This window comes from Chiloscyllium plagiosum, unplaced genomic scaffold (genome assembly GCF_037043375.1).
Source record: "Chiloscyllium plagiosum isolate Xiang-an unplaced genomic scaffold, Cpla_swu_hap1 HiC_scaffold_9, whole genome shotgun sequence".
Taxonomy (NCBI): Eukaryota; Metazoa; Chordata; class Chondrichthyes; order Orectolobiformes; family Hemiscylliidae; genus Chiloscyllium; species Chiloscyllium plagiosum.
In genome coordinates this window covers 48,988,024-49,001,521 of record NW_028270147.1, presented here as the reverse complement: position 1 = coordinate 49,001,521, position 13,498 = coordinate 48,988,024, and the positions used below count along the sequence as shown (strand labels likewise).

The following is a 13,498-nucleotide window of genomic DNA, read 5'->3' as shown; positions in this document are numbered from 1 at the left end:
AGGGCATGGTTAGGTACAATGGGACTGGGATATCATGGCAATTACAGAAACGTGGCTCAGGGAAGGACAGGATTGGCAGCTTAATGTTCCAGGATACAAATGCTACAGGAAGGACAGAAAGGGAGGCAAGAGAGGAGGGGTTGTGGCGTTTTTGATAAGGGATAGCATTACAGCTGTACTTAGGGAGGACATTCCTGGAAATACATCCAGAAAAGTTATTTGGGTGGAACTGAGAAATAGGAAAGGGATGATCACTTTATTGGGATTATATTAAGACCCCTAATAGTCAAAGGGAAATTGAGAAACATATTTGTAACGAAATCTCTAAGAATAATTGGGTGGTAGGGGATCTTAACTTTCCAAACATAGACTGGGACTGCCATAGTGTTAAGGGTTTAGATGGAGAGGAATTTGTTCAGTATGTACAAGAAAATGTTCTGATTCTGTTAGAAAAGGAAAATGCAACTGAATTTATCTATTTTTTATTACTTGGATTCTACTACTTCCTTAGACAAATTTTGCCTCATCCTTCAACAATTAGCTCATCCATTAGCACAACAGGAAGACACACAACAATTAATACAAACTTCCAGGTCAATGTCTGCAACAACAGGGCAAACATAAACCAGATTTGATTTTCAGTGTTTCCATTAATGATAGGGTTATTGCTAGTTTGATAATGACATTGTGTGACTAACCAACCTACTTAAGCTAGCAAACTATTTTCCATTACTTTAGAAAATATGCTGAGATGAGTGGCCAGAAGACCTATCTATATTAAATAAAAGATTAGATTAGATTACATTACAGTGTGGAAACAGGCCCTTCGGCCCAACAAGTCCACACCGACCCGCCGAAGCGAAACCCACCCATACCCCTACATTTACCCCTTACCTAACACTACGGGCAATTTAGCATGGCCAATTCACCTGACCCTGCACATCTTTTGGACTGTGGGAGGAAACCGGAGCACCCGGAGGAAACCCACGCAGACACGGGGAGAACGTGCAAACTCCACACAGTCAGTCGCCTGAGGCGGGAATTGAACCCGGGTCTCAGGCACTGTGAGGCAGCAGTGCTAACCACTGTGCCACCGTGCCGCCCACAATAAGCTTACTTACAATATTATAACTGAGGTCCTACTGGTTAGATATGGGAGTAGGACACCTCGAGGTGTCCCCACCATGTCCACCAAAACTTCTGGCCTATTGTCTGCTCATGAGCAAGCACCCTAATTGCAAATGCAATTTCAGTATCATATAAATGATGAGGAATCCTTTATAAATTTATTTTCTTTATTTCGTGTGTGCTTCCTCAATCCAAAATTCAGAATATTGTTTTAAAATAGAAAATAAAATTTACTTTCAGTCATGCTAAACAACTGCTATGATGTTTTGTTTAATCAGGGACTATTTTGAGGGTAGAATACAATACTAACCCTGGCACACGAACGATGCAGGTGATTCCCCTGGGTGTACACGGGCTGTGATGAAAACAATCTTTTGTTCTACTCCTGTATTGAGATTTACTAGAGAAAGATGGAAATAAACAAAAATAAGCAGTCAAACAAATTGTAAAGGTACCTGTCCAATTATTACAATAAACAACCCCATTAACAATCTTAGTTATTAAGTGATTTTGTAGAAGAGTTAATATATCATTGTCAAAATGTTACAATTGCAAATTAAGTAGGATCAATAAAATAAAATTTTCATGAGAAACTGAACTTTATGGATATTTTATTTGAACATTAGCAGAGTATTTGAAATCTGTGTTGATAGCAAATATTAACAAATATTTGCATGTTGATTTCATACTACATTGCTGACAACATCATATCAGGCAGTGAATGTATATTTTACTGAATGAAGATGTTGAAACCCTGCATTTAAACATCCCAGATTGCCAATTATATTGTTAACCCTTTTCCTAAGGTATCTCAGAAAGCCACAATCAAATCAGTTTCTGAAGACAAAAACACAAGGCCCATTAGGTTCCACTTTAAACCTGTGCGGCTAAATTCTGTATTCTGGAAAAATATTTCAGATTATGTAAAGGAAAGAAAAACGTCAGTACTAAAATGATTTATTTTATATTGTTATTTGTTTTGTTTCTTAAACAGTCATATAGCTATTATTTGAGATCAAGGCATGTTTGCCAGATATGAAAGCAATGTCCTTGTTTCTAAAATTTCTTAATTTCGCAGAGGAGGAATGAATCATATACATTTACATTAATTTATTCCTTTTAATCTAATGTATGCGATTGCATCAAGTCTGAACATTTGTCCTCCAAGAAAGATAAATATAAATGGCATGGTATAAATGGTCTAACAAAGTTTTTTGTTAACATCATTGTAATAGTTATTCAGAGCAAAGACGGTTTTAATATATGTCTACATAAATGATCCTCATGGAAAATTCATAAACAGTTGGATTTCCTTACACTGTAAAGTGTTAAATTGCATTGTAGATCATATCATCAAGCTTTCAACCTACCTTTGGTATATCTTTCAAATAAATGCATATAAAGTATTCAAACTGTTGGATCAAATTAAGTTAGCCTTTCATCTTTGACTATTCCAAAAAGTAATTTCATTCTCTGATCTTATGTTACTATTGGGGACCTCCAATGAAAAACAGCACATTCAAAAAATTGATTTACACTGCTTTATCCCTAACTCCAATTCACAATCCTTTCACATACAGCTTAATGACAACAGCATAAAATCCACTTTTTTGGAGAAGTAATACAAAATCACTTAGCACAATGTAGAACTAGCTTTATTCAGTTCTTACTAATTCATATAATAGTAGTAAAGTATTTAAAACTATAAACATCAAATCTCAAATTTTGACCTTCATCAAGAATCAGAAAGATTCTTTTCATTCATTCATGGAATATAGGCATTACTGGCTGGACATTTATGACCTATCAATAGTTACCCTTCAAAAGATGGTGGTAAGCTGACTTCTTGATCCACTGCAAGCTATTTAGTGTTGGTACACCAACAAAGCTGCTGAGGAGGAAATTCTAAGAGTTTAACGATGAGGGAACGGCAATTATGTTTCCAAGTCAGAAAGATGAAGGCTTGCAGGTGGTGTTGTTTGCATGTATCTGCTGCCCTTGTCTTTCTAGATGGTAGTAGCTATGGTTTCCGATGGTGCGATCTAGAGAACATTGCTAAATTTCTTAAATCCATCTCGTGGATGGCACATACTGTTGCCACTGTATTTCGGTGTTGGAGGGAATGAATGTTTGTGGATGTGTTGCCAATCAAACAGGCTGATTTCTCTTGCATGGTGTCTCGAGTGTTGGTGAGCTGTACTCATCCAGGCAAACATGCAGTATTCTATCACACTCATTACTTGTGCTTTGTGGATGGTGACTAAAATTTGTGAAATCTGGTTTGATGAAGTCAGGAACTGATTGCAGACCAAAGCCTTAAGCCTAAAGGAAAAGAGGATTGGATGATCTGACTCACAGGTTTTCGCTACATGCCACTGGCTAGCAGTCAGCAGGAAGCAGCAAGTGGCCAGGGAATGGCAGCAGAATTATAGACAACGGGGGGTCACAGCCATCATCAGATATATAATTTCCAGCAACAAAGCTAGATATCGTGGCTACAGCAATGGAGCATTGCAATTTGCAAGGCAGCAACTTGGAAACAGACCACTTCAGTCTCCAATTGTTGAGGAAATAGTGAATGCAAAAGGACAAAATTTATTCGGAGAACTTACAGATGGACAGGAAACTTTCTAGCAGGGGCTAAAATATTATTTTCCCAGGGTTCTTCTTGAGATTTTTATTGTGGGCTGAGTTTTGACTTTTGCCCGTTACTTTGGTTTTCAAGGGTTCCTTTTTCATTTGCATTAAATCATTTATTTGGTGATGCAGTCATATAACAACAATGGCTTCTGTTTTTGTGATATTGTCCAGGTTATTTTGACTCACGCAGAAGCAAAGTTGGAAGAATTCATCAACATCTTCAATAGTATCAACCATGCAGCAAACTTACAGCTGCAACACACAATGAAAACAATAATTTCTTAGGCATCATAGTATTTAAATAGGCAGAAGACAACAGGCCAAAATTAGCATGACCTGCCACTATGGTGCGGCTTTACCTCTAGCAAGATATTTGTACCTGATGTGGCAGTGTTTACCTTAACTCCTGTAAGATAAGAACTAGATATGGATATTGTGCTACTGAAAGGTTCAACAAGCATCTATTAGAGCTCTTGATATATAATACATTACAATCACGGGTACTTCAGTGTCTGGGCTCATATTAAGTTATTCATGCTTAATATGATTACATGTTCAGTAGAGTGAACTAACAAATTCACTTATTTATTCCTTCCTTAAATATAAAACTGATTTCCCTCAAAAGAGACAGCAAAGATCTCAGCTTTATTGTCATTGTTGGGGAGATGGGGTCAGAAAAGGGGGAATGTCGGCTTACAAACCAAAACGCTGTGGCACTCTTGCAAGGCAGCTATACTGGCCTCAGTTAAGGTAGAATCTGAAGCTTCTATACCTTCACAGCATATGCTATGATACAATTATTATATCATAATGTTATCCATTTAGATATTACTTGCATATTTCCCTAAAAGTTTATTTTCTGCCTTTATGTTGTTTTTTTTGTTAGTCTTTTGTTCATTTTTAAACTTTCACAATTTTCTGGCTTGCTGCTAATCTTTGAAATGGTATCTTTTTTCAACTTGATGCTATCCCTAACTTCCCTGGTTAAGCATAGTTGGTTTATCAATTTATGGGAGTTCTTTTTTATTGGATTAAGCCATGAAATATTTTCCAAACTTTTACCATTGTCCCTTTACCATCTTTGTTATTAAACTCCTTTGGTAGTCTATTTCAGCTAACTCTGTCGAACTACCTGAGACTGGTGAACTTAAAGTTTCAAGTTAACTGTATGCATCTTTGGTTCAGTCCTTATATTTTGCCATTTAGCCAATGTCTGCAAGAAATTGCAATGATGCTATATTGTGGGCCCAAATGTATAGTTTGGCTGTCCACTGTTTTGCATGATCCTTCCTCCATTACCACCATCCTGGGATCTGGAAAACTGTGCTCATTAACTCTTTTTCTCTTACCAGACACTTAGGTATTTCTAGCATTTTCTATTACTGTCATTATTTAAGAATATACTGTATTCTTATAACATACATCATAGACTGCAAAATAAGAAAGAACAGAATCAATTAAATATTTTGCAATAACGGAAACCACAGATTTTATTCAAGAGTAAAAAAAATCTTAGGAACGAGTCTGTCAGAATACAAGGAACAAATATATTCCACTATATACTGTGATTACAATTAGCAATTTATAATCACCATTTCTATAGGCTTTTACATTTTGTTCATGCAACAAAAAAAGGTCTTGTGCATCAAGATGCACTTTTTGCAAAATGGCAGCAAAGTAGAGGGCTGAGTACAGGGCTCATCCACTCCTGTGGGCTTTCTTACTCTTTTTCCTTTTTACTTTTGCTCTTTGTCTTTTATTTTATTTTCTCTTTGTTTTTCTTTTAAACCTGGAAAATTGTGAGTGAAGCAGGAGGCCTCCAGTGGTGACAATAATGGCAATTGCAGTAACACCAAGAAGAGCCAGACACCACTCCATCCTAGTCTCCCAGTAATTGAGGAACAAGTTCTGGGCTGTTTGCCCGGCCCAGGCTTGCAGACTAGGCTGAGACTCCAGGTCTATAGCTCGATGCAGTACCTGAAGGAGGAGAACGCGGCCTTGGCCCAGCATGACAGGCTCCCTTGTGGCAGTCTTGACCCAACATGGAGGTCTCATCCCGGCGTGGAGGTCTTCTTCATCTTTGGCATTCAGGTGTTCCTGTGGCCCGGCATGGTGGTCTTGTCCCCGTTCAGGGTATTCTATCGTTCCTAAGTAGGCTTTCCCTAGTTAACTGAACTGTGATGAACTTTGTCTTAAGTTTATTATTATGTGTGACTTATGTGTGATTTACATACACAACATGGTGGGGCGACTTATAAAACATTTTGCTGTATTTTTCACATAAAAGTACACATGACAATAATTTTCTATTCAACTCTATTCTACCCATTTCAAGCTTCTTGAATACTAAATTCAATCACTGTTTCCTTTAAAGGAAACACTCCCATTGCATGTAAATACTGCTGGAATCAGCAAGAATCACACAAAATGTGAATTTCTTTTGTGCAAGAAGCAAAATATAATTACGTTATGGCCCTTGTGAATTGAAATTGATCTTCTTGAACAAAAACGGAAAGAAACACTCAGCTATGAAAGCCACATTAATGGATTATTGATTGAATCCTTTGTAAGCATTACATTAAATTTAAACCACAGTAAATATCTTTGGTACATTAACAATAAAACAAGTAACCAAGGAAATAAGTTAAAGGCAATAGATGTGGAAGGTTACAATATATTCCTCATGTTAATACAAAAGAAAAGGTTACAAGCAAGAGGGGAGGTTGAGAGATGATGGTTGAGTGAAACCTGTGGTTAAGTCAGCGAGTCAGATTCTCTATTTCAAATGATTCAGGCAATATATTTTGATTTCCATGTTTTGTGTCTTCAATTTGTGCAACGAACATGCTGCTGACTCACCTGATCCAATCTCAAGTCCACTATTTCAAGGGCCAGAGCGGAAATGCATGCTTAAAAGAACTGAAGATTCAGTGATATTTTCCAAGAATTACTGCTGGATGCAGTCACTTAGATGAGAGATATACTTTTCCTCTGCAATGCATGAAGAAATCTGTAGCTATTAGCAATAGGCATAGTTGGAGTTGCTGCTGAAGTGACCAACAGATACCTCTTGTCCTGGTCTTGGATGCAGTACAGAAAGCAATTTCATGATATAACCAGGTTAGTGAAAGTAAGTATATCATTAACTAGTACATACATTTGTGCTGAGGACTCTTTCATTCTGTCTTTATAAGCATATCCATCTCTCTTCACACTTTATTAGGTTTCAGCAGAAACCATCCTTTGCTGTCTATGCGCTTCCCTACCTCCCCAAATATTCAGCCACCATTGCTATACACAAGCCATTTGCAATGTGATACATCTGTTTTATTGTTTACAATTTGTAAGTGAGATAGAGATGATGTTTTAAAATTTCTTCTTTCATGGAGGTGGACATCATTGACAAGATCAACATTTGTTGCTCATCTATAATTACTCTTGAACTGAATGGTTTTCTAGGCTATATCAGCATTTAAAAGTACGCATATTTCCATGGTCTGGATTACATGTAAGACTTGACTAGGTAAGGATGGCAGACTTCCTTCCCCATAGGACATTACTGAATTAGATAGGATTTTATAACAATTGATGAAAATGTTGTGACCGTGACTATCCAGATTACTTTTCAACTGCAGATTTTTTATGAATTGATTTTAAATTGTACCAGCTACAATGATGGGATTTGAATCTATTTCCCTAGAAGATTAAGATTTGCAGTGACATTGCACTACACCACCAACTCTTTCCTTGGTGACAGGAACATATATGGATGGTTCCCAGCTGGGGCAGTGGGGGTCAGAGGTGTGTGGGCAGCAGTGCTCCGCTAGACACAAAGGCAAAACACTGAAAGATCACAATTGAGAATGAGAATGCTGCAAGTATATCAGGAACGTCATGAGGGATTGACAGATGTTTCATATATACTCTGTAATAATGGAGATTATGGAGAAAAAATCCTTCTCGTTGTTGTCTCAAATGGGCAACTCCTTACACTGAGATGATCCCCTTTGGTCCAAGACTGACCCACAAAGGGCAACAAGCTCTCTGCATCTACTCTGCCAAGCCTCCTAATAATGTTATATGTTTCAATAATCCTGATAGAAACATACAGCATAGAAATAAACTCTTCGGTCCAACCAGGAGAAAGTGAGGGCTGCAGATGCTGGAGATCAGAGTCAAAACATTTGGTGCTGAAAAAGCACAGCCAGTCAGGCAGCATCCGAGGAACAGGAGAGTTGATGTTTTGAGTATAAGCTCTTCAGCATTCCTGATGAAGAGCTTATGCTCGAAACGCCAATTCTCCTGCTCCTCAGATGCTGCCTGACTGGCTGTGCACGTCCAGCACCACACTTTGACTCTTTGGTCCAACTAGTCCATACTAACCATAATCCCAAACTCTACTAGTACCATCTGCCTGCTCCTGGCCCATATCCCTCCAAACCTTTCCTATTCATCCAGTTTGTGTGCTGTTATGCATACACAACACAAACCAACAGCTACTCTCAGACAACAACTCACCAGAACGAAGGACCCGATACCCAGCATGAGCAAAACCAATGTAGTGTACAAAATCCCATGCAAGGACTGCACAAAACACTACATAGGACAAACAGGAAGATAGCTAACAACCTGCATCCATGAACACCAACTAGCCACGAAACGACACGACCAGCTATCCTTAGTAGCCACACACACAGATGACAAGCAACATGAATTCGACTGGGACAACACTACTATTATAGGACAAGCCAAACAGAGAACAGCCAGGGAATTCCTAGAGGCATGGCACTCATCCACAGATTCAATCAATAAGCACATCGACCTGGACCCAATATACCGACCACTGCAGCGGACAGCTGGAACTGACAACCGGAAGCGGCAGATTCAAACCACTACAAATGCCGGAGGAAAGATCATAGAAGCACTTCAAAGGAGGCTCCCAAGCACTGAGGATGTCACCTAGACAGGGGACGAAACGTCTGCAACGCAAATTCCCAGTGCGGCGAACAGAACCACAACAACATGACGAAAGACTTTGGAGGTAGGAGTCACATTTTCATACTCCTCCTCCTTTTCAAAATTCTCCTTATCCAAACTTTCCTTCCGAATGCCTTTCTACTCCTTCAACTATAATTCTGGATAAATTGCAGAATACAACACAACAGTAACAAATGTCACCTTCAGACCAATCTAAGCAGCTGTAATTAGAGAAAGCAGGTACCTATAAGAAGTCAGCTAGAGAGGCAGATGTGCATTGGGAGATGCAGAGAGCTTGTTTCCCTTTGTGGCCCACTCATTTTAGCTATTGACATTTACCTAAATTTATGAAACTCACAACCCATACAAACAACCACCTGCCTAATGCCTTATATCTTGGAGATAGTCGGTGCGTTGACTTGTTTTTCATAGCACTTTGGAAGGATCAGAGCTAACAAAAAAACTAGGGACATCATGATTTGCGCAACAAATGGCAAAATCTGAAACAGCACAGAACACATATACTTCTTGAAAACTTGCAGATATCTGTGACTGAATGACATGGCACTTTTCTTCAGGGAGAATGAGGAGGTAGAAGCTTGGTTTGTTCACCCTACTATATAGGTATTGCCTCCTGTGACTTCAGTCTATTTGTTGGACTTTCCCCTGCTGTTCTGCACTGATTCCATCAAACAGGTTACTTGTATGAAGCCAAACACATCTCCGTTAAATTCAAAAATAGGTGCATTGGAATCAGATTGCATCATGCTTCAATTTTTTCTGACTTATTTATTATCTATTCAACCACAACTGACCATTTAGTGGTGTTAATATTTTTTACATATCATTGCTCTTGTTTATTATGAAAGCTTGGAATTTACAATCTTTAAAAAAAATGTCTAAATTGCACAAGTGGGATGCAAACCATTCAAATTATTGATGCAAAGTCTTTGAAGGTAATTATCTAGTTTAATAACCTCAGTTCACATATAAAAATCTATTTCTCACATCGCCTTCAAACTGAGCTTTAATTTCAAGTTTAGCTTTGAAGTGACTAGCTGAAATGTTGAAAATGAATTATTTGTGCTAAAATTCTATCCAGTTTGCCTATTCTCCAATCCATATAAAAACAAGCTTAGTTGTAAATACCACTGCAATTTTAGAAAATCAAATCCACCCTTAACACTTGTGAATGAACATATGCTTATCTGAGTTGAGAGTGTTGTGCTGGAAAAGCTGGAAAAGTTGTTGGTGGATAGGATCAGGGTAAACCCTAAGGCTTTCTATAGGTATTTAAGGAATAAAAGAATGACGAGCGTAACATTAGGGCCAATCAAGAATAGTATGGGAACTTGTGTGTGGAGTTAGAGGAGATAGGGGAAGCACTTAATGAATATTTTTCGACAGTATTCACTCTAGAAAATGACAATGTTGTCGAGGAGAACACTGAGATACAGGCTACTAGACTAGGTGGGATTGAGGTTCACAAGGAAGAGGTATTAGAAATCCTGCAGAGTGTGAAAATAGATAAGTCCCCTGGGCCAGATGGGATTTATCCTCTGGGAAGCCAGGAAGGAGATTGCCCAGCCTTTGGCATTGATCTTTAAATCATCATTGTCTACAGGAATAGTGCCAGAAGACTGGAGGATAGCAAATGTGGTTCCCCTGTTCAAGAAGGGGAGTAGAGACAACCCAGGTAATTATAGACCAGTGAGCCTTACTTCAGTTGTTGATAAAGTGTTGGAAAAGGTTATAAGAGATAGGATTTATATTCATCTAGAAAAGAATAATTTGATTAGGGATAGTCAGCACGGTTTTGTGAAGGGTAAGTCGTGCCTCACAAACCTTATTGAGTTCTTTGAGAAGGTGACCAAATAGGTAGATGAGAGTAAACTGGTTGATGTGGTGTATATGGATTTCAGCAAGGCGTTCGATAAGGTTCCCCACAGTAGGCTATTGTACAAAATGTGGAAGAATGAGATTGTGGGAGATATAGCAGTTTGGATCAGTAATTGGCTTGCTGAAAGAAGACAGAGGGTGGTAGTTGATGGGAAATGTTCATCCTGGAGTCCAGTTACCAGTGGTGTACCGCAAGGGTCAGTGTTGGGTCCACTGCTGTTCATCATTTTTATAAACGACCTGGATGAGGGCATAGAAGGGTGGGTTAGTAAATTTGCAGACAACACTAAGGTCGGTAGAGTTGTGGATAGTGGCGAAGGATGTTGTAGGTTACAGAGAGACATAGATAAGCTGCAGAGCTGGGTTGAGAGGTGGCAAATGGAGTCTAATGCGGACAAGTGTGAGGTGATTTAATTTGGTCGGAGTAACCGGAATGCAAAGTACTGGATTAATGGTAAGATTCTTGGTAATGTAGATGAGCAGAGAGATCTCGGTGTCCAGGTACACAGATCCTTGAAAGTTGCCACCCAGGTTGACAGGGTTGTTAAGAAGGTATACAGTGTTTTAGCTTTTATTAATAGAGGGATCGAGTTCCGGAACCATGAGGTTACGCTACAGCTGTACAAAACTCTGGTGCAGCCGCACTTGGAGTATTGTGTACAGTTCTGGTCACCGCATTATAAGAAGGATGTGGAAGCTTTGGAAAGGGTACAGAGGAGATTTACTAGGATGTTGCCTGGTATGGAGAGAAGGTCTTACGAGGAAAGGCTGAGGGACTTGAGGCTGTTTTCGTTAGAGAGAAGAAGGTTGAGAGGTTACTTAATAGAGACATATAAGATAATCAGAGGGTTAGATAGGGTGGACAGGAAGAGACTTTTTCCAAGTATGGTGACGGTGAGCACGAGGGGGCATAGCTTTAAATTGAGTGGTGATAGATATAGAACAGATGTCAGAGGTAGTTTCTTTACTCAGAGAGTAGTAAGGGTATTGAATGCTTTGCCTGCAATGGTAGTAGATTCGCTAACTTTAAGTACATTTAAGTCGTCATTGCTGAAAATGTGTTGCTGGAAAAGTGCAGCAGGTCAGGCAGCATTCAAGGAGGAATGACTTTCCTCATTCCTGAAGAAGGGCTCATGCCTGAAACGTCGATTCTCCTGCTCCTTGGATGCTGCCTGACCTGCTGTGCTTTTCCAGCAACACATTTTCAGCTCTGATCTCCAGCACCTGCAGTCCTCACTTTCTCCTAAGTCGTCATTGGACAAGCATATTGATGTACATGGAATAGTGTAGGTTAGATGGGGCTTCAGATTGGTATGACAGGTCGACGCAACATTGAGGGCCAAAGGGCCTGTACTGTGCTGTAATGTTCTATGTTCTATGCTTATCTGATTCCACTTTGACAGATGGCGAAGTATTGTTTGAAAGTATTCAAAATAAACCACAGAACTTAGTTCAAAAAAGAAATGCCACACAACACAGGATAGGGAGTAAAAGAAATAGTTGTCAGTAGCAACCTTTCTTTTAGAGTCACAGATATGAAACAAGCTTTTTTTTAACATGGAGTGCAGTATTTTGTGAAGATGTAGATATGGATCTCTAATCTCAAAGGGCTATAAATGGCCAGATGCTTACAGCACATATCAGAAGCTGGAGGCTCAAGGCTCACCCTAAAATAGACCCTAGGAGACATTTCAATACTGCAGACAACAGCAACTGCCTGTCATACTCCAGTTTTTGAAAAAGATTGAGATCAGAGGCACTTATTATGAGTTCTCTTGGAGCTACATGCAGACTGATTAAAGAAGTCTGTATAGCTGTTCAAAATCCAGTTTCAATCATGTGATTTGAGTTTTGGTTTGATATATGCAGCAAATGAGTTGATTTCCCTTCATCAAAAAACATTGTGTTTTGTAGCAGATAACTGGGTTGTTGCTTGCATTACATCAAGTTTAAGCAGTTTTGGTAGTGTTCTTTCAAACCACACCAGTCGGGGAGAGACATTATGTGAGGTTCTTTTGTGTTGACTGACAAGAAAGTTAATACAATTGGAAGGTGTCACATTCAAGAGAGATGCAAAGTTCACTTTTATACTGGTAATATCTAGAAGCAGCCAACTTTTCCATTCTGTGTTTGTTATCACCCAGAAGTATGCATTCAAACAAAAAAAGATGTTTTGAAAAATAAAAATTAGTGGCTGAAGTTAACAATATTTTGTCTGTCTAATTTTTCCAAGTTACATAGAGGGTTTCGCTCCATGGGATCTAGTAGGTTTTCTTGTCCTATCACCTTATTAACCATCTACTCCACTTCTAAGGTGTAATTTAGTCCAATGCTGGCCCAATTCTCTTGCTTGTTGTAGTTAAAAGTCACCACTGGTCAGCTACCCCGGAATAGAAGAGCATCTCTGCACTGGAGCCATCTTTTAAACATTGTTGTACAGAAAATAGTTGGCATTCTGGACCAGCTCTGCATGGCTAATCACAGTTTGGGATCTCATGGCAGACAAAGAGAAATTTGTGCCCCACTTTGCAGACAGGGCTTTCAGAGTTCTAATAGATGAGGTAATGCAGAGGAGCAATTTGCTCTTCCTCCAGAACCATAAGAGGAGACCACACCACCAAACCTTGCCAGCCTAGTTTCTAGTACGACCTAGTTCAGTGTGGTCTCCAAAGTTCGGAGGACCACTCAGCAATGGAGGAAAAAGGTTAATGATCATCTCTGTTGCTCCAGGGTAAGTACCACCAACTTCCTTCTGCTACTTCATACTCATTTTGTATCAGCTACTATACACACCACCCATCAAAACTACCAATGCTATCACTTTCACACACAGCATCTTTCTTCAGTAATGCTC

At 39.1% G+C, this 13,498-nt stretch overlaps 1 protein-coding gene across 1 annotated transcript in view; it reads right to left on the bottom strand.

Moving 5' to 3' along the window:
- The window catches only part of agbl4 (AGBL carboxypeptidase 4), an 854,548-nt gene that overhangs the window by 210,220 nt on the left and 630,830 nt on the right, over window positions 1–13,498 (bottom strand). The window contains exon 7 of the mRNA XM_043699224.2: window positions 1,439–1,528. Coding sequence (XP_043555159.1) covers window positions 1,439–1,528 — 90 coding nt within the window. The remainder of the gene's footprint in view (window positions 1–1,438; window positions 1,529–13,498) is intronic.